The sequence below is a fragment of the Sphaerodactylus townsendi genome, linkage group LG03, assembly GCF_021028975.2.
Source record: "Sphaerodactylus townsendi isolate TG3544 linkage group LG03, MPM_Stown_v2.3, whole genome shotgun sequence".
NCBI classification, from domain to species: Eukaryota; Metazoa; Chordata; class Lepidosauria; order Squamata; family Sphaerodactylidae; genus Sphaerodactylus; species Sphaerodactylus townsendi.
Window position 1 is genome coordinate 48,713,603 of NC_059427.1, and position 21,840 is coordinate 48,735,442.

At 42.6% G+C, this 21,840-nt stretch overlaps 1 protein-coding gene across 3 annotated transcripts in view; it reads left to right on the forward strand.

Annotated features, from left to right (window-relative positions):
• SLC41A3 (solute carrier family 41 member 3) overlaps window positions 1–17,199 on the forward strand; it is a 56,205-nt gene extending 39,006 nt beyond the window's left edge. For all 3 annotated transcript variants that reach the window (XM_048490324.1, XM_048490323.1, XM_048490325.1), the window contains 5 exons: window positions 1,377–1,521; window positions 2,899–2,978; window positions 6,215–6,349; window positions 8,106–8,254; window positions 11,287–17,199. In XM_048490324.1, the coding sequence (XP_048346281.1) occupies window positions 1,377–1,521; window positions 2,899–2,978; window positions 6,215–6,349; window positions 8,106–8,254; window positions 11,287–11,472 (695 nt within the window). In that variant the 3' untranslated portion in view covers window positions 11,473–17,199. The remainder of the gene's footprint in view (window positions 1–1,376; window positions 1,522–2,898; window positions 2,979–6,214; window positions 6,350–8,105; window positions 8,255–11,286) is intronic.
• The last annotated feature ends 4,641 nt before the right edge of the window (window positions 17,200–21,840 follow it).

Consider the following 21,840-nt stretch of genomic DNA (forward strand, 5'->3'; position numbering starts at 1 on the left):
CACCCAGTAAGCTTCCATGGCAGAATGGAGATTCAAACCTCATTTTTCTCTCAGGATTGTTGTTGTAAGAATAAAATGAAGGAGGGCAGAATGATATTACATGCTACTTTGGGTCCCCATTTGGGAGAAAAGCAAAATCTAAATAGCTTAACTGAATAAATAAGCTGTATAGTATAGTAGCTACATGAGCAAGGTGAGAAGCAGTATTATCGGGATAAAATCGTATAGTTTCTTTCACAGGAATACTTAGAGGTCCCCATTAGAACTATGAGGGCACACGTTCGACACACCAAATGAGTCTCAAGAGTGCTCTATCAGTATATTAAACACTGTGGAAAAAATCATCCATCCAGAAAAACAACAACATTATAATGCCTTCCAATTAGAGAATGCAGGATGACATCCTTTCTTTGGTTGTCTAGTATTTGCAAAGGTGCAGGTTTGCTAAATTTGTTCATGCACAAACTCTGGGGTAAAATTTTCATCAATGATGCTTAGCTAGTATTAATTTGTAATAGTCTTGAAGTTGAAGGGGGCTCTAGGCTCAGCCTAATTGCTGTTTTACCCCCCCCCCCCCCGCCAACTTGTTTACGTTATTGCAAACTTGTCTCCCTCCCCCCCCCCCGCCCTTTAAAATATAAAGCTGTGTACTTTCCCCCCGATGCAAGCTCCTTGGCTCCTTTTAGTTTGTATCAATTCTCCTTTGCACAAATTAATAAGATGTTTTTAGGTACTGGATCTTTCACTATGACAAAATTACAGCTTGGAAGCAGTAATGAGCTTGTTAACATCATCTCAAGAGAGAGTGCTTCTTACAGTTTGAGTTTCCTAATTTTCCATCTTCGAGAAATTCGACTTTAGTCCACTCTGGTCTTGCCTGCGTAGTATCGGGCTCATTTTTCACAATCAGTGGGAAAGCTGATTAGTACATGTGGGGTGACGTTTATGTATAGCTGTGGTACAACAAAACACTCTGGCCCTAAGCAAGCTAAACTTCGCCATGCTTCAGTCCCAATGACAGCAGTGGCACTTGAGTTACTGATAATTCACTTGTTTGTGTGGAACCCCAAACACCATGAACTTTCTCTGGTTCAGGGCTACTTTATTTATTGTGTGATTCTTTCCTACCTAATACAGCAATGAATGTTCTTATTGACATTGGAATTTAACTTTCCCTTTCTGGTAATCAGTAGTTGTCCCATGCCACCAGCTGTTGATTATAGAAGACAATGGAAGGAAGGGGTGTGTGGTTGTTCTGTGAGCAGGCAACTCTCGGTGCCCTTTCTTTTCCTGTGGAAAATGGAAGCGTTTTGCCTGCAATTGGACAGAGCTGAAGATTCACATGCTAACTTGGAGTCTCTTTTCCCCCCTGGCAGATGTGAGTTACCTTTCACCCTTGATCTGTGCTGTCTTCATTGTAATGATTCCTCTGTGGGTGTCTATTGCCAAGCAGAGTCCTTCCATTGCTGAAGTCTTGAAGTCTGGGTGGCAGCCAGTCATCGTCGCAATGGCCATCAGCAGGTAGATCATTGGATAAGGAAAAAGAACTTTTGGAATTTAAGGGGCCGAGGTCAGACATTACTGTCACTAACTTTGGGGGAATCGCTTCCACCTGCTTTCTTTGTTTTCTGGCTTCACCAAAGATCGGTTTTCTTATGTGTTTGGTGAATCTGGTGAACTGGATTTGTTTCCCTGCTCCTACACATGAGGCCTGCTGGGTGACTTCGGGCTAAACACTGTTCTGTCAGAACTTTCTCAGCCCCTCCAACCTCACAAGATATCTGTTGTGGGACAAGGAAGGGAAAAGGAGTTTGTAAGCCACCTTTAATCTCCTTATAGGAGAGAAAGGTGGGGTATTAATCTAAATTCTTCTTCTAATTGAGTCACTTTATAATTCATTTGTGAATTATTTTAATAACCAATCAAGTGAAGTCTGTTTTGGAATTTAAGGGGCCAAGGTCAGACATTACTCTCACTAACTTTTGGGGAATCACTTCCACCTGCTTTCTTTGTTTCCTGGCTTTACCCAAAATCGTTTTTTCTATCTTATGCTGCCTTGATGTAATGAAGAAATCAAACATAGCAACATAATTGGACTTCTTTTCAAAGCCCAGTGTTAGTGAAGATTACCCAGTCACTTTCTAGTCTGAGCAGAGATGACTTTGTTTTTTTTTTGTTTTTAATAACCTATGAATGCTTCCAATGGTCAAATAATGTTTGCTTATTAATTAAAACATTCCTGTTCTGCCTTTCCACCCAAATCCATGCGTAATATCCACACATAGTTTCTTTCCAGATATACACATTCATTTGCTTTGATATTTATATCCTTCTCTTCTCTCCAACGGTGACCCAAAACAGCTTACAACCACATTCTCCCCTACTTCATTTTATCATCACAATAAAACCCTGTGAGGTAGGTGAGGATGAGAGAAAGCAACCGAACCACTACCAGTTTTCAATGGCAGAGTGGGGATTTGAACTTGCGTCCCCCAGATCCTAGTTTGTCACTCTAGGCCACTGGACAATCCTGGCTCATCTTAAAGTTCCTGATGGATACCCCCTGTGATATCTAGAAGATTTTCTTGTCCTCTAACACCTTTGATTAGAAATTGCAGACCAGATGAAAAGGCACGTCAATATTTCCAAGATTAACCATTCTGGAATCAGTATGATTCACGAAAGGAATGATAAGCTTTTTAGCATCGGTTCCTTTTCACATTCAGTCCACAAACAATCATCGATCACAACTTGGATCTTAAATACCACACATTTTCACAGACACAGGGAGATTTGTAGTCAGGAGCTCCACTAAGACTATTGTTGATGCTGATCTTGGTCATTTAATCTGTTCCTGTGTCTGAGGACTGAGATTTGTATTGTGCTTTTATGTTGCAGCATTGGGGGCCTTATCCTGAACAAAACCGTGACCAAACCAAATTTTGAAGGAATGGCTGTTTTCACGCCTGTAATTAATGGTAAGTAGGTTCTGCTTTTTACATGCATTGTAATGGAAGGGTGTGAAAGTTGGGGCAGTGAGGTTGTCAATATGGCCTTTTCACAATTGTGGGAATGGAAAAGTAGAGTTTAGGGCAACAAGCAAAAGAAATCCAGATTTTCTGGTAAAATCCATAGTATGTAGTTTAGCAACTTTGAATCTGAGAAAAGGGGAATATTTGACAGTTTGAATCTCTCCTGATTTAATCATTCATTGGAGCCCAAGGCACTGATTTCCAGAGTAAAATCAAATTGATATTGAAAGCTTTCACCTCCAAAATCAACTGGCTGTTGTGGGTTTTCCAGACTGCGTGACCATGGTCTGATGGTTTTAGCTTCTAACGTTTCACCCGCATCTGTGGTTGGCATCCTCAGAGGCATGTCACGGTACGATGTGTTCCTGTCCGAGGCACAGTGTTGAGTGATTGGTATGGTTGGGTATCTGTTTTGCCCTCCTCTCAGGTGGGAAGGGGCGAGGTGCCATTGCAAAAATGGCCACACAGCCCAGAAAACCCACAAGAGCCAGTAAGGTTAAATTTTCCAAGAGCCGGAAATATGAGCATCTCTTCAAGATGTCTCTGCAGTACAGGAATTTTAAAGTAAATGGCGCTGCACCATGAAATCTAAAGATTAAATAAATTTGATTTGATAGAAAATACTTTGATTATTCATTTAGGGCCCAACCCATTCCAGGTTTAGTGTCAGCACTCATGAAGAAGATTTATCCAAGCACAATAGAAGTTTGTCTTCTTCCTACCTGTCCACCTGTGTGTACAGAGGCTGCACAAAGAGCCACTTCAAGGAACAAGAGGCCCTCATGTTCCTACCATATCCCTTTTGTCTTCCTGTCTTTGTTTCATATAAGCTAGTCATGCTCTCAATACTGTGGAAAACTTTTAGATAACATGTCCATGCCTACCCTGCAGTTCTCTTAGGTTTCTTTTTAATTACAGTTGTATCTCACCTTTTGTCTAAGGTGAGGATGGCAAACAGGACTTTATCCTCTTTTATCCAGCCAGCACCCCTTTAAGACATGTTAGGTAGGCAGAGAGAATGTGAGTTGTCCAGATGCCAGTGAACTTAATGGCTCAGTAGAGATTTGAACTCATCTCCCTGGTTCAGCTCCACCAATTGCATTCGCTATACCCTACTGGCTGAAGGATCAAGCACAGATTAGCTAGATGCAATGCATATCTAGAGCCCTATCCACACTTTTTTTGCATGTGCTAATTCATGAACATTTGTATTCCTGTTTGCCTAGAACAGCACGACAAAACTAGACAACTAAAAGCTTATGGCAAATCAGTGAGGTGGGGCAGAGAAAACAGCTAATAAACTCAGGGCTGTTGCTATAGAACATCCTGTCTGTCATATTTTTCTCCTACTCGTCCAGGGCACTCAAGTGCATCCTAGTTTCTTTCCTTCTCATTTTATTCTCACAACAACTCTGCAAGATAGACAGAGAGAGAGTGGGAATTTCATGGCAGTATCAGCATTTGAACCTGAGTCACCCCAGTCTTTGTCCAGCACACTCTAATCTTTTTGCTACACCAATAGTCTACCATGTTCTAATTCTGCTCTCATATCCACACAAACACATAATGAAATGTTGAGCTCTCACAAAAGCCGTCAGTCTCCTAAAAGCAAAGTATAGTTTCTCCTTCCATTTAACCAAAATGAATCAATTTAGAAGGAATCTGTCTGATAATTGCCTTGCATTAATAGTGCTAATTCACTCTCGATTGAAACAATGGCCAGTGTCTCCAGAAGAACTACGTGACGGTGTCCTGTTGTTCTTGTCTACAACATTTGTTGAAAATAAGAGAGTCTTTCTGGTTCTGTTTGTTTCTGAGAAACAGATTTGAAAGCAGCTGTTGGATTTGCCATGATGGGGTTGGGCCAGATACTTCCTGGAGAACAGGGCAATTGTTGCCAAGGATTGTAGGTTGGCTACTTCATTATGTCAAAGGTGGAAGAAGACATCATGTGTCTGACAAACAGCAAAAAAGAGAAATTCATTTCCACTGTTAATCATTTTGTGCATCTCTCCTTATGCTCTAAAGTTATAGTGCTAGAGGAGATGGTCTGGTGCTGAAGGAAATTGAGGAAAGCTCTAGAAATGGTAACCAAGTTCCTTGTACTGCTGATGATTATCTGTTTCCCCTTTGATGCACATGGAGCACACAGTTTTAGGCACTATATCAAGAATAGAGTCTTAGGCTGTTTCCGCACGGGCGGAATACAGCTCCCCAGGGACGCTAAAAACTGTGTCCCTGGGGAGGAGTTTGCATGGCCTTGCCACCCCCAAGTGGCGTGAAGATGCGCCTTTCAAACCTCGCTCCCTGAGCAAGGTTTTTCGCAAGTGCTGTCTTCCACCCTCTGCCATGCGAACAGCAGCGGGTGGAAGCCGCCATTTACCTCAAACGGCTGCTTACCATCTGCTGTCTTCCGGGCTCTATGGAGGCGATGGGACATGCCTCCTGGCCTCCGTTGCTGCAGTCGTCGCTCTGGCCATGGGGGCGTGTCCCCTGGCCTCCACAGAGTTCTGGAGGACAGCAGAAGGTGAGGAGCTGTTTGGGGACAGCGCAGCCTGTGCGAAGGCTGTGCCGTTGGCGTCACTTCCAGCGGAACCGTCCATGTGAACGGTCCGGGGGGGGGGGGGGGGGGCGTCGGCATGAATCATGCAGCTCTTCCCTGTCTCTTAAAGCTGCCATTGATATTGGGCTGCCAGTTTTGAGCATGACTTTGTAATCTGGTCAAGCAGACTTATGCACCTCCCAGACAATCAGAACCAAAAATCTTCACCTGCAACACAGGTAGTAGTTCTTTCACAAGTCATTATTAATATGAGTCTGTTAACATTAGTCTCCTGTCTCTCAGTGTTATATTGGATACTGGTAAGAGTTTACATCTTAAGATGATATAGTTTATGCAGATTTTTAAGATAACTTGTTGGATATCAGTGCTAGGAGGCAACATTAGGGGAAGGCTTTGGCCTCTGTGCCCCGGTTGAACAGTAGTCTGATCCAACACTGCTCTTCTTAGGTTTTTATGTAGATCAATATTGCAGGGCCATTATCATACACATAGCCATGATCATGAAAGTACTCGACTAGATGCTGACATTCCCATTTTTCTAGAGAGCTCTGAGCAACAGAAGGATTGTAATTGTTATCATCAAAGCTTTAAGAGTCTGTTCTGCAATTCTGCCTTGCAGGTGTTGGTGGCAATTTGGTAGCTATCCAGGCCAGCCGCATTTCTACATTTCTTCACTTCTGGAGCATGCCTGGTGTCTTGCCGTATAAGATGAGACAGCAGTGGCCTAATCCATGTACCACCTTCTTCTCTTCAGGTATAGAATCAGCTTTAAGTCATTTCCACCCGCCATGGGAGACTGAACTTTCTGTGGGATTCTATTTGTTAGAACCAATGAGAAGGCAAATTTGCGAATGTGCCAATGCTAGGTTACTTCAATTGAGCTGCAGCAGCAGAGCATTTTTAATCAGTTCTTTAAGGGGGGAAATCAAAAACCTTTGAATCCGGGAGGGAAAGCTGTTCTCTTATATTTATTAGTCTGGAGCCAGGCATTCTGCAGCTGCTCTTGACCTGGAAACTGAAGTTAATGGCAGACAGCTGAAGTGTATTTTGATGAGAGGAGGGGGTGCTTATCCCTTTTGGGCCCACTGCATGCCACTGACCCCTCCCCCAGCTTCATTAAACCCCAGCCGAGTCTGGGTATGTATTTAGCACATGTTGGGGAAACACAGCTGAGTTGCATGCACTGGAGGAATTAAACAGTGGCGGGAAGATTAAGTATCCCCTTTCATTTCTTCTGGAAAGAGGTTCTCTGTTATGCTATTCATCAGTTCTTCAGAAATGGCTCAGGATTGGGTCTGTTCCCTAACTTGTAATTGTGCCATTAGACTCTGAACTTTGGCTTCTTGTGGTACTATGTTGTTTCACCGCCCTGAGCCCTTAGGGGGAGGGCGGTCTATAAACCGAATATATAAATAAATAAATATAAATAAATACTAACACAGCTGATCCATCAGCACATACAGTTACAAATTGAGAATCCCTCCCCTGGCTGTTGTGATGTAATAGTGATACAAGTTAAACTGAAAAGCCAAGTCTTGCTTTTCCCTGGAAAGCCTAGATATTGCGGCAGTGGTGAGTTCAGCCAAGAGAGCAGCTGGGGAAGTTACAGACCACTGTGTATAAGACAGAGGGAGGAGGGAGGCATATTGAAAAACACCACATTGTAAAGGCACCGTCTCATGACTAAGTGAGCTGTTTACAAAATGCTAGACACGATTCTGAATTCTAGTGAAATCTGTTTGCACAATTGAATCAGGATCCTGCTATGACTATTCTATGGGAGCTGTGGTCATTTGTCTATACAAGTTTACTTTTTAAATCCTTGATAACCTTACAGAAACCAAATGCTCTCCTGTGTCACTTAACAGACATTTAGAAAACAGTTGACCTCTCCTTCCCATGTACTGTCGAAGGCTTTTACAGCCGGACTCAACTGGTTGTTGTGGGCTTTCCGGGCTGCGTGGCCATGGTCTGGTAGATCTTGTTCCTAACGTTTCGCCTGCATCTGTGGCTGGCAACTTCAGAGATGTATCACAGAGGGAAGTCTGTTACACACTGTGTCCACACTTCTCTTTGTGATACACCTCTGAAGATGACAGCCACAGATGCAGGCGAAACATTAGGAACAAGACCTACCAGACCACGGCCACGCAGCCCGGAAAGCCCACAACAACCTGTTTTCTTCCCCTCTTTCATTATATAAAGCATATTAATGTGATATAGAGAAAATCTCCTGATTCTTGAGTGGGTGAGCCATGGAGCTTACCATGTTGTAGGAAGTCACATAAAAAAGCATTCACAAGCATTGAGAAACCATTCCCATGTGATCAGTCTTTTTTTCATATTGCCTTTAGAGATCACTTGCCAGTTATCTGAACCGCTCACATCACTAAGCACATAATCACTCTAATATTTATGATACAATATGTATGATACAGTTACAGGAAAAGTCTTAACTTATTCTAAGCATAACTGTCATTCTTACTTACATTGATATTTATCCTCTGCAGGAGTCAATTCCAAGTCTGCTCGTGTCCTCATCCTGTTGGTAATCCCAGGGCACCTGGTATTCCTGTACATCATCCATGTCCTGCAGGGAGGCCATATATCTCTTACCTTCAATTTTGTGTCATTTTATCTGATAGCTGCTCTCCTGCAGGTAACTAGAAACAATTGGGCTCTTCAGTGTGTTCCAGAGTAGGTCAGCCCATTAATCACTGCTTAAGAGAGGTAGGCAGGATACTTTCCTTTTCAGTTGCCTCTTTACCTCTTAGCCTCACCTCTCTCAACTGGTAAGGTCTACATATTTCATGATCTCTGGGCTTTGTTTCTAAGTTCCTGACTATTTGGCCAAGTAGGGTTTAGTCCCATACATGTTTTGCTCCCTCTAGTGGTCGATTCATTATAACACAAGATTGAATCTGGTGTTAAAACCTACAGTTTAAATTTGCAAAGAGATACATTGGAATGAAACTTGTTTTATATCAAATCAACCAATAGAGGGAGCAAAATACATGTAGAACTGGAAAACCCCTCTGGAAGAAATAGGAACTTTGAGGTGAGTAAAATGAGAATGCAGTATCTCATATTCCCATCTTTTTCACAAGTCATAAACAAATAGTCCTTCAGGACAGTCTCCTATAGTCTGAGTATGATGATCAAGGACATTCGAGGATGAAGTTTTTGCTGCTGCTTGACTTCTTGATTGCATCAGATTTTTCCAGACCTTTCTGATACCATTGTCTGCTGGTTGTGGCTATGTCCATTTCATCACAACTTTTTTCCATTTTTCCCAACGACCTTTGTCGTAATGTTTTTGAATGGATTGCTCCTGAAGTTTTTTGTGGGGAGTTGGGAGAAGTATGTACATTTTGATTAATTTTCAAAGGTCCTGCCCACAGCCAGCAACTTTCACGCCCTACTTGGTGGCCCTCTCTCTTTTTTTTTTGAGTCGCTGCCATTTTCATTTTTTGTTTCTGCTTTTTATTTAAACCTGTTTGTGCATGTTTGATGTGGCACTGCCCATCAAAATGGTTTTTATTGCGATACCGCAGTAGCATCTTCAAACTGAGGGAACACAGTGAATATTGTTCTCTGGAGAAAAAAATACTAGAACCTACTACACCATACTGCAGGCTACGAAAGAAACCAGCATGACAAAAAAATTAATTAATGGTGTATATTTAAGTGAGATGCTGAGCCCAAAAAGTGTAAGTGTGGCAGGTATAGAACATACAACGTACATGTTACAAACAGAAACAAGAAGACAATGTATAATACATATGCAAGAAAATGCTCCCGGGACATATGTAGCATTTAGAAGCACAAGAAGCAGGTAAGTGGTCGACGGGAGCTCACCTGTTTGTCTATAACAGCTTTGTCAGTGTTCATTGTTCATTTGGTAAGCCCATATGGGGAGTCATGTAATCAACCAATGTGGAGTACAAGTAGGCTTGTAAAAATTTCCCCAGACAAAGAAAATAAATGGCTTGGCAACAGTAATGTCTTCTTGTCAAGTATTGCACAATTACTGGATGAGTTCCCGCCTATCACCTATCTGAGACTCACCTGCTTCTTGCGCTTCTAAACACCACATATGTCTTCTTTGGACTCTTGCAAAAGGACCTGTGCATTCTTTTTCACCTCGTATTTTTCTTATACGGACTACTTTGTATATGTATTATGTATTGTCTTTCTGTATGTAACATGTACGTTGTATGTTCTATATTTGTTGCACCTTACACTTTTGTGGGCTAAGCATCGCACTTAAATATATGCCATTAATGTATTTTTTGTCATGCTGGTTTCTTTTGTAGTCTGCAGCCTGGTGTAATAGGTTCTAGTCTTTTTTGTTTGGTTGGTTCTGCTAAACCTCCTTTGTGGTTTTTTGTTCATGAATATTATTTTCCTATCCTCTGCTTCCACCGCCTGTTTTTCCCCCCTGAATCGCTGCTGTTCCCTCGACAGCACCTGCCATTTAAAATAAAGAAAACCTTGACATCTTCCAGATAGCACTTGTCCTAAAACCTGTTTTCCCTCGATCTTTTATTTCTGAAACAGCTTGATTTAGGGTTTTGGCAGTCTGAAATGCCCATGCCATTTCACACGGCTCTATCCACCCCACCATTTTGGCTAGAGTGAGGAGCAATTCCTGTTATTTTAAGACTTGCATGCCAATGATACTGCAATCCAGTGCTAGACCAGGCATGCCCTGAATGAACTGTCATGACCAATCAGAAGGCCTGAATCAAGCAGCCAATCCTTGTCTTGCTAGCTTGTGGTTCATTCCCTAGAGCTATTTTCCAAGTCTGCGTGTGGTGAAGGTAAGGAGGCTGAGGTGGCAGCAAGGGAGCCAGCAGCCCAATGGGCCCCTCTTAGATGGGGGAGCAAAGGTGATGGTGGTAAGGGAGCTGGCAGCTGATGAGCCCATGGTGGGTGATCTGAAGCTGCACCAATCTCCACTGCTCAAAAGAGGTGCGTATATGGTGTGCAGTCGTCCCCCCTTGCCCACCTTCTGCGCACAAAATCGGTGCTCAATAATAATGAATGGAGCATGAAAACACCAACATTATTTCTTGATGAACAGAACAGGGTCAGCATAAGGGGTGCTTTGATGAACTTCAAGAGTAACCTTCCAAAGTCCCACCGTTGGTCATAATCAAAGCTATGTCTAATTCTTTAGCTATTGTACTTAATTCGAAAAGGAACAGAAGGGAAGCACAGCCAATAAAAGCATGCAGTCTAATTAAGGGAAGCATATAACCAATCAAAAGTACAGAGAGGTAGGCAAGGAAGAATTCACTGGTGGGCTTTTGGTGGCAGGAACTTCATAAATCGAATAGGGTGTTGAATTGCCTCATTGCAACAGAGCAACCCTTCCTCGCCAAAAAAGCCACTGAAAACTGAGCATTCTGTAAACAAAAGTACACCACGCACATGGGAAAGTTCCACATATAAACAGGCATTTTCCAATAACAAATATTTACAGTTTAGTATAGTATTTATTTACTTATTGACATCAAGTCACAGCATACATGGGCAACTGCCCAGTGTGCCCATGTGTTAAGACTGCCCTGCCTGTAGCTGACCTGTCTCAGAGAAAAGCATTTTTAGAAAAAGACAGTGGCTGATTTGCGTTGCTGGTAGCACAAGGGTGACTGATGTGTGGTTTTTTGTTTGTTTTGGTTGAAGGTGGGAATCCTGCTGTATGTGGCTGACCTGATAGTGCGGCTGATGTGGCGAAAGGGACTTGATCCTGATAACTTCTCCATCCCCTACCTCACTGCACTGGGAGACCTCCTAGGCACTGGATTGCTAGCACTTTGCTTCTTCTTGGTTTGGGTGATCAATGGCCCACAGATGAAACAGGGGATCTAAAGAGACTTCTACAATATTGCCCTGCCCACCACTCTAACAAGGAAGACTTTCACTATGGTGCTTTTAACATGGTCCAACAGGGTATTAAAAGGATATGGGATATCCGTCCCCTTTGACCTCAACATTGCATAATTTTGTTGTTTGAAAAATACCAATGAAGTGATACCAATGAAAAATGCCAATGAAGTAGCATCTGTGTGGACTGCAGCTATATGTTGCAATGAAAAGTTGTGAAACTGTGCTCAAGCCAGCCCCATCTGATTAAAAAACTTAAGGTAAGGGCTTGGTCATATAGGCCTTGGTCTATGGGAGGCTATCCATTCTTCTCAGTAGATAATGTCCTAGATGAAAATGTTCCAAACTGGGCAGGTGCTTAAGAGGCCAGTCATTGGCTTCCTTAAACCTATTTTCAGCCCTGTATAAAGTGTCCACTGGGTCTAATAGTTTGGATGGTATTTCCACCTCATACATTTCTGACTGAGTTCAAATCTTTAAAGACTTGCTACATTCACCTTGTAAACAGAAATGCACAGCTTTTCAGCTGTTCCTGTGACTTTCTGTATGTAGCGGTGCTGCATTTCCATTCTCCAGTGAGCAACACAAAAGCCAGACTGATCTCCTCTTTCATATTTCTTTTGGAGATCTCCTGTGAATGCTGCACCCCTCTGGTGTTTCATTATAGAGGGCTGAAAAATGCCTCACTGCCCTCTGTTACCACCTGTGCTGCCTTTCATGTGTATTCATAGGCAAGTCTGGACTCTCTAAATTGAGTTCAGGACACTTGCCCAGAACAGAAACCAGTTTGGGGGAATTAAGCTCCTCATCAGTGGGAAACCTGCCTCCGTCTCCAAGCTTGACCAGTGTGGAAAACTAACACACTTGCTGATTAGGGGGAGCAGAACAGGCAATTTAGGGATCTTCACCTGGATAGTGTGGAAGCAAGCTCAAAAGTGCCTCTAAAAAGCTTCCGGTGACCACAAAACAACCAGATCTTTCCCTGAGCAAGAGTTAAAGTTTATTTTTGGGGAAACAGGAGTACAGTTATTGAAATGGCACTCAAGCTTAAGAACACTAACGTTGTTGTAGATATACATATACGAAGAGTGACATGAGAGGGGATTCTGTGTCAGGAAATAGAGATAGATTTAAAAGGAGGGGAGAAGAGTTTTAAGAAAAAAGGACCTGAGCTGGGGAAGTGTCAGTTTTGACAATCCAGAGATTCAGTGCAGGAGGCCTTTGGCAGAGCTTCCAAAGGTCCCAAGGAAATAATGAGAAGGTAAGGCTGCGGAGGAGACCCCGGTTTGGATATATCCCAGACTCCCATAGAAAGAAAAGCAGAGTTAGCAACCTCTGTGCCACTGGTCTGGATTAAATTGCACAGTTTTGGTTGGCAGAATAGTGATAGTTATCAGAGAAATAACGGCAAAGTACAGGAAATCCAGGTAAGTAGGTAAGTGTATGATGAGAATCTGTGGATTTCCTAACTTTGACCGGGGAGGGGGGGGGGACTTTCCAGAAAGGTAATAAAAGGTCATTGCATCCAGGCAGACTGGACAAAAGGGAACTGGAGGCTTCAACCATGCCTGAAGATGATTGGCAGAAGATATTCAGACAAGGCCACTAAAAATAATCAAGCCCACTTGGCTGCTTGATGGTAATCAGATTTTCCAATCAGGAAGACTCGCTGATTTAATTACACTTCCAGACTTACGTGGGTGCCTGGCTTTGCAGGCTGCTCGGGCATGCAGATGTTCCATCAGTGAATCTGGTGCCCGCCCACATTTTGACCACTCATTAGCATAGCCTGAAAAAATCCTTGACCTCCTCCAGAGCACAGCATTACTAGGTCCTAAAATGGCTGTCAACGCAAATTTATCTGAGATGAAGCTGGGTCAGACAGCACACAACTTGGAAGGTGGCCCCTGGTAAAACATCTATTGCGACAAAGCCAGTCTCACTGTCATTTGACAGCAAGAACTTCTGTATGGACTTTATTATTGTTGAAAGATGCATGTATTAGTTAGAGAGGTTCAAAATCACTATTCACTGTCCCTTCCTTTCTTTTGTCTCCCCCACCCCTTTCCTCAGGACACAATTAGACTGTTCAGGATTGTTTTATTTATAAAGTTTCAGTTGTTGTTGCACAGAGATACTGATGTTAAGGTATGAAAAATAATTCCCTTGAGATTTAATGTGGGATGTTGGCCCACACTCATCAGCTAACATCCTTGCCCCATTCTATCAATTGTATAAATTTTGGGTCTTCCTGTTTTAGTTCTGCGTGGATCCAGGTGACCAGCAAAAGGACTAGCTCGTGCCACCCTCAGCAGGTCCATTCTGCCTTTTTTGTGGCACCACTGACTGCTCATGGTTCAATTGTTTGTCCTCTTTTCTCAAGAAATTCTTGATATAATCTGCCATGTTTATCAACTTCACAGGTTGTTCAGGTGTGAGGTCAGGACGGTTTGAATTAGCCTCATCCCTTAAGGATGGTTAACTTGTCATCCTGTTTTGGTTCTGCTATAAATTGAACTGATATTTTGTCCCAGTTGGAATCATGTTTGTTCCCTCTAACCAATCCTGAATTTTAAATCCTTCCTCAGATGTTTCATTGACTTGTGAGATTTCTTGTGTGCTCACCTCCTTGTTCTGGCTGAGATGCATCTTCCTGCGGTTCAATTTGGGAGCAAGGTGTCACATTCACCCTGGCAAAACCAGTATGAAAACTAAGAAAACTATACTCAGACTATACAAGTAACTAGTGAAAAAGTATTATATATCTTTAATACAATTGTGCATACATATTTGCAAAAAGAGCAGAATCGGCAATACCACAACGATATCAGACTCGAGAATCTCCAGAAAGCACACTTAGTAATCAAGTATATACTATACAATCCTCACATGGGGTCCACAGTTCAAATGATCCACAATTCAGGTACAATCTCCTTGGGTTTCTGTTCATTTTGTGGAACAAATTCACTTCCTCAGCATTAATTGTCCATCCTGTGTGCATTGTTTAGGGAACACTATCCTTCTATATATGACCCACAATTCATAGAGAGTTCCTATGTTAGTGATGTGTTCCATATAAACCAGACTAAGAATAAATGTGTATTGTATCTGCATGTTTTGCCAGGTCATTTCCCAACATCATGGGGGCAGGGATTTCATCTAATACTGCTATCTCCCAAAGACTATCACAGTCTTTATATTGTATCTGCACTTCAGCCACAGGCACTGGGAAGTAGTTCTCCCAGTCCTTTAATTATGATGCTTCCCTTCTTGACCAGGTTTTGTGATTTAGCCCGGTGAGGTTTGATGATACTAATCTGATATCCTAAATTTCTCCATGCAAATCACTGGAATCCGTGCACTACTCCAGGTTAACTGTGATCTAGTTTCATGCCTTCCTCAAGTGTTGGAATCACTCCAATGCTGGCAGGCCCTGAGCTTAGTGGCCTTCAGTCTTTCTAGTTTCACATTCTATACCAAGGCTTCTAAATGTTGTTTACCATTCACTGCTCAGGGGCTACAGCAGCCTGGGTCTGTTTTATAACATTCACTTATTCTGGTGCAGCTGGGCCAGTCCATTTATTCACCTTGGGGCGACTGATTCACAGATGTTGTCCGCCAAATCCACATCTCCCCCACGTTCCCTCCTCTCTGTCATGAGGTATTTCTCAGGCTGTGTTGCTATCACCTCTTGTAGTTTCTGTCAGGCAGGTGAAGTTCTTTCCACTGGGTACCCTGTTTAAAGTATAATTGCAGCTCTCTTATCTTTGAATTATTAGCTGTGCTTGCTCTCTTTCACTTCATGTTTGGCTAATCCTATCGCTTGTTCAATGACAACTTTTTACAATTTACCCTTTTTAGTTATCTCAGGATAGTAAAATAATCCTACCAAACCTGTTCTTTCATTTTCTTGACTATTTGGGGTCTTCATTACAGCTCCTTCTTATGTTTTACCTTATATTAACTTGGAAGGGCAAATCCTTTTACGAAATCATTCCTTTTTCTTTAACTCCATGTGACCCTTTCCACGCCCCTAGGTTTCATCCAAAGGTTTACCTCAGGAAGGTTCTGGCGATAAGCAATCCTTTTTTCTCACCCATACACAGCTATAGATGTTCTCTACTTTATCAAGGCTTTTTACATTAACAGCACTTACAATCTGAGGTTAGAATTCCAGTGCTCATCCACTACTTTATGTGAGACCTTTTTTTTACTCAAGAGGCCCTACTACCTTCCACAATGTCTGTCTTACAGGTTCAAGGTTACAGGGTGGTCAGGCCAGGGTGGTCAACACCTGTCTCTGACCCTTTCATACACAAGGTCCCCTCTCTTCTTGCTCACAAAGACTCTACCAGACAGGATATCCCACTTTAATAATCATCCCCCAGTCAGTGCACAGAGCTGTTGAGGATTGCTGTTCAGCTGCTGCTTCTTTCACATGCTGCCACCATTTATTCATAACCATGTGTGTATATGTGTGTATATATATATATATATAGAGAGAGAGAGGTTGAGATCGTAATGTGTGTGCACATGCTTCTTTCATTAAGACCATGCACCTGCAGCCCTCAGGGTTAAAAAACAAAACAGGGTTAGCTTATATTTATGGTTTGAGCTTTGGAGTGAATCAGGTAGTGGGGACAAGGTTTCTTTTCAACTGAACGTTTGAACTATTTCCTTATTCAGGCATTGGGAATTTTTCACTTCATGCTGACTTGTTCTCAGTCAGCCTGCTCTCCTGCCACATGCTTCACTCAGCCAGTCTCACCCTCCCTCAGCTGGACTAATGGCGGATTTCAGTTTTCTTCCGTACCAACATTCCATCAGCTCCCATTGGTTGATGTTAGGGAGAGGTGGAACCTAACCTGTCTGTCACATCTTGATTTTAAAAAAAATCTTGATTTCCAAGTTTGATGCAGAGCAACCTGTAATGTGACTAATTAAGAACAACAGGAAGACAATTGTTTTGTGTTTTCTTTTCTCCTTGTTGTGACCCGTCCAAACTAGAAATTTCCCAATCCTATACACGCACCGCAGGGAGGTATGGAACCCATCTCTGTGTTGAGCACCTGCATGTTTCCTTGGAAGGTGGTGAAAGTCCAAAGCTCTATCAAAGACAAGCACTGAGACGTAGAAGCACTAGCATTTAAGCAAAGTGTTGAGCTTGCTAGCATCCTTCTCCTGGCCCATTCTCAATGCCAGGGTCACATCTGAAGCCATTCACAGCATATGCCCATTTTTACATGAAAGTCCTATAGATGATGATCATCCCCAATGAAGGAGTGAAATGCTTACTTGAGAACTCCAGCTTTCAATTTTACACAGTATATTCAATGTTGTATCATAGCAAACTGGAAGTCTCACACAGAGTAGAGATAGGTTTTCCTCTGGTAGGGGTTCAGCGTGCTAAAGTGCTCTGTGCTGGGAAGAGGAAGCCTGCCTACACTCAGCTTTCCTGTGCCTGCCTTTGGAATTCCTAATCCACCCTCCTTAACACAGAGCTCTTCAATCCCAATGCACATTTTCACCAGGGGACCTCTCCAAATGAAATCCAGGGAGACCCCAAGGTAGAGAGGCACTACTGCCCACAGAGACTGTGCCTACTTTGACAGAATTGTTATTCTCCTTTTTTGTTTTATGGTTTTAAAGTTGATGGTGGTTTAATGGTTTATAGAAAAATCCATCCCAAAATAAAATGTTAACAAAAACTGAGTTTTTTATTGTGTCTCTGACTTAATTTTTTCAAATAATTCTTGATAACCTGCTTGCATCCCTTTAATGAAATGAAATTATAAATGATAGGCACTAGTTAGGTTCAGGCAGATTGTTAGTTTGAACTGTTCTTTCCAAAAGTTGTATGAGTTTGGCGCTTGTGTTTCACGTCCATAAAAATGACCATAATGGAAGGTGTCAAAACCAAAATCATGAGTGACAGCTGAGGAGAAGGCAAAAGGAAAAGAGGAGGATCATACATAAGATGCATTGACTCGATGAAGGAAGTCATGGCCCTCAGTTTGCAAGACCTGAGCAAGGCTGTTAACAATAGCATGTTTTGAGGGACATTGATTCATAGGGCTGCCATGAGTCAGAAGCAACTGGACAGCACCTAGCACAATCAGCTAAGGAGTACCCAGCACTAGGAGTCTGTGACAAAGTCAAGAACCGCCCAAGGTCACAAACAAAAAGATCAGAAAGTGAGGCTAAACTGAACCATAAGCCAGGAGCTGAGCTCGTAAGGAAGTGCCCAAAGTGCTCAAAGAACAGAAGCCATGATGATGTTGAATCATAAAATGAAAAAAAAAAACACCACACCTCGGGCTGCTGGAAAAGGCACACTACAATAACAGGCATCACATGTGGTTTAACAAAGACATGCAAAGGTGGAAAAAACCTGCTGCTCATGCAGCAAATCTCAGAAACATCAATAGTCCGATGGTCCTACTAAAGCCAGTAATAAGTCCAATGAAATATAACTCATTGGACTTATTAGCAGCTATATTAGGACAATATAGGAGACTTCTTGGAGTCAATCAGGAACCTTGGAGGTGGGTCTTTGCAGCCTGGAGGATCAAGATTATTGATGTTCCTGAGATCTGCCGCATCAGCAGCAGTATAGTTCGCTGTTTTAGTTCCATGTTGTGTTGGGTTTAGTGAGTTGGTTTTTATGATTTTTGCACCTTTGTGTGCCTTTATTAAAGCACATATTGCTCATGTTATTGTGGTGTGCCTTTTTCGTTAGCCCATTTTCCCCCATTTTCTGTCATGCTTACATACCACACTTCAGTGTTTTCTTGTGTCTGATGCTGAATCGTAAGCCAAGAGCAAATGTCATGCAGGAAGCAAAGTCAGTGTATGAAGCATGCATCAAGAATTATGGGTATAGTTATTAACAAAGAAGACTGCTGAATGAACAGTTTTTCCCAGCCTTCCTGGGGGTTCCATAGCGCCTGACTCAACTGCCTTTTCCCGGACTCATCTCCAACATTTCTTGAACCCAAGAAATTAAACTAAGGTCTTAAGATGTTAGAGTTTTGGGTTAAACATCCGCCTGTGCTTGAACATGAAGAAAGACTTGTTTAATTCCAGCTGCACAGATGTGTAAGCACAGATGTGCTGCAGCTGCTACGGCCCATATAGAAAGAACACTAAAGCCCGAGAGCTACCAATTGGGGCAGCAAGGGATAAGTTGAGAAGAACAGTTTTATACATTATAAAAATTGGGGACATGGATTCCTGATGAATGAAACTAACCGGTGGGGAGAAAAAGATACTCCTATGAAACCAAATTTGGAGAGCAAAAAATCCCCACGTAGAACTGGCCCCTGTGTGAGGTATGCCAAGTCAAATATCCCTGTGAATATATGACCTTTTTTTTTGTATTGTTATCATGGCCATTCATTTTTGCATCTGTTCAGCATTTAAAACTGTTACATGATGTTGACAATAATGATAGACAAAGCTATGTTGCCCTTTGAGTACACAAATCATTTTTTTTGTTTTAACTCGATGCTCTTGACTTAAGAAAGTTAACTCAAGATAGTTGAGTTGGGGGGTTGGTCTTAAGTCAGGGGGTTGGACTTGATGGCCCTTGTGGTCTCTTCCAACTCTATGGTTCTTCTGCATTTAAGGTTTGAGCCATAGTGGTGAAGTGGTGAAGGTGTTGGCCTAGGATCTGGGAGAACCAGATTGGAAAACTTATTGGGCTATTGAAGTTTGCTACATGAGCTTAGGCCAGTCATACACTCTCAGCCTCACCTACCGTAAACTAGGTAGTTGTGAGTATAGCATGGAGAGGGTGATGTAAGTATCACTTTGAATTCCCATCAGGAAGAAAGGTGGGGTATAAACAAAGCAAATAAATATCCATGCATGCATGCTGTGCCTGAGTGCCATTGAAGGACTCTGCCTGTTTGACACTGCTGTTTCTCTCAGATCCCCAATGTTTTTTATTGCCTGGGCCAACCCCAAAAGGCTGAGCAGATGTGGCAAGTGTCCCATAAAAACCTCAGGCATCAGTGCCCAGGTACTGGGTAGTGACATACATAGTGCATGTACATCCTACATAGTGCACTTAAATGTTACTGGGACAACTTTGGCAATGACATTGGAGAAGCAGAGGACAGCGGGTGGTGACAGTGGGCACATACCCTGGACAGTACTGACCAGGGAGCAGCATACAGCTGGTGGTGGAAGGAGAGCTTCTATTCCCAATTGCACTGAGTACAGTCAAGGGACAAAGGAAGGAGAGCAGCAGCATGAAGACCTTCTTAATCAAGAAATGGTCAGGGAACACCAGAGATTGTGAAATATCTACACCCACCTTTCAGTGCGAAGGGGCTTTCTTTTGTCTGCTTCTACCTCAGTATTCCAGGTGCAGACTATCACCAGAAACTGATTTTGCTGTCTCTCTAGTCCTCCTCCCTTTGGTTTAACCATGGCAATGTCAATCAGAAGGATTCAGGTCCACACCTCATCACTCATGGTGGCAAGTTGCCTGGGAATAGATTTCACTTTTGTGGCTCAAACAGCCTTGACTACTTTCTGTAGGAGCCAATGGAGTTTTTATCTGTAATTATTCCAAATAACCAGATTCACAACTTTTGCATTTCAAAATAATTGAGATATTCTGAATATGGTACTATTTGGTGAATCCCAGATGCATCTGAACTGCACATCCCTGGAGGTTACCCTCCACCTGAAGCCTGCTGAATAACCTTGGGCTACTCACAGTTCTTCCAGAACTCTCTGAAAGGCACACCTACCTCACAAGGTGTCTGTTGTGGGGAGAGGAAGAAACAAAGAGTTTGTAAGCTGCTTTGAGACTCCTTATGGCTGAACAGAATAGGATATAAATCCAAACTCTTCTGCATCTTCTTCTTGTATCCCTTTCTCCACAGAGTCTAGAGTGCACGGCTTTCCATTCCTCTTTGTACCCTTGCAATAACTCTGTCGAGGCTGACAGAGAGTGACTACCTTATGGCCATCCAACAAGTGATGAGTAAGAATTTGAATTTTCATTTCTTAGATCCTAATCCAACTCTCTAACCACTGAACTGTACTGGCAGTTCAAGTTTGCAGCATAATTGGGACAAAGATAGGAAGTATTCCTCTGACACCAATCTGAAAATTGTTTAACCTACAAATGTTTTTAGTTTATATTTTAAAACATTTCCCCAAGCTTGCTTTGGTAGATTGCGTCAGCAGCTCGGAAGACAAGGAAGACTAATCAATGCCAGTTGCTGGCCTAGTTACACAGAACATGCAAGACCTACCGGTATACAACTTTACCTTGGCAATGATGTGGATGTGGATGATCATACCGAAAGTTGCTGCTGAATGGGGGGTAGAACAGTTGTTAGCTCTTGAAGACATCCTCTGAAACACCAGTATACAATGAGAGCTGTATTGCTGTTACAAGCCATCTTTATTGTTGTACTGCAAAGGCAAACGTTTTGGACAAATAGTCATTTTTCCCTACCCTCAACATATGTTATGTAACAGGAGGAAATAGCTGCAATAGCAAAGGATTTTAAGGTGCTCTTTAAAGGCAGTTTGTCCTGTAAAACTGATTATTTCTGTTATGGAAGATAGCCATGTTTTTTCACTGATTCCACTCAAATGGCTGATTGATCGAGTTACAGTGCAATGGACTGTTGAACAGAAGGCAGTAGTTACAGTTCTTATAAAAATTGTTATAGAATTGCTTAATTCCTTGAAAAGCTGAACAAATTCACAATCTGTTTACCTGTTCCAGATGCATAGATTTCTACAGAAAATCCATCACGTCTGTTACTATGTTTATGCCATATGATGTTTGGATGCTGTCCCATGTATGAGCTGTGATTACAATTGCACTGCATCATGGGTTCTGCTTTTAACATAGAGAACTGCCAAGGCGTGGGGAGAAGCCAGTCACCTATTTTGGAGGGTTGGCCAGGGTAGGGGGCTGGAATAGCCTGACCAGGAGGCAGGGAAGGAGGATTAAGGGACTCTATGGCGTTTATACCCTGCTGAGGTCCCTCCACTCCTCAAACCGCACTAACCAATAAAACCTGCCTTGAGGTCTGTATGGGAGATGAGACTTGGACTGCAGACTGCAAGTCAAATAGAAAACTGGTGGGGGCGGGGGGCAGGGTCTGGCTTCCTGGCATCTGCTCAGGCTGGTCATGGGGATTTTCCCCCTAGGACTGGGAACACTGGAGGGATCTAGGATCATCCTGTACCCACCTAGCCTTCTATTAGGCCAGCCCAAAGACAGCCAAGAAAGAAGGGCCAGTCTGCTTCTTCATAGACAAAAGAAAGGCACAAGGCTGGAGACTGAGGGCTCTGGGTGATGCTGAACCCTCCTCTCTC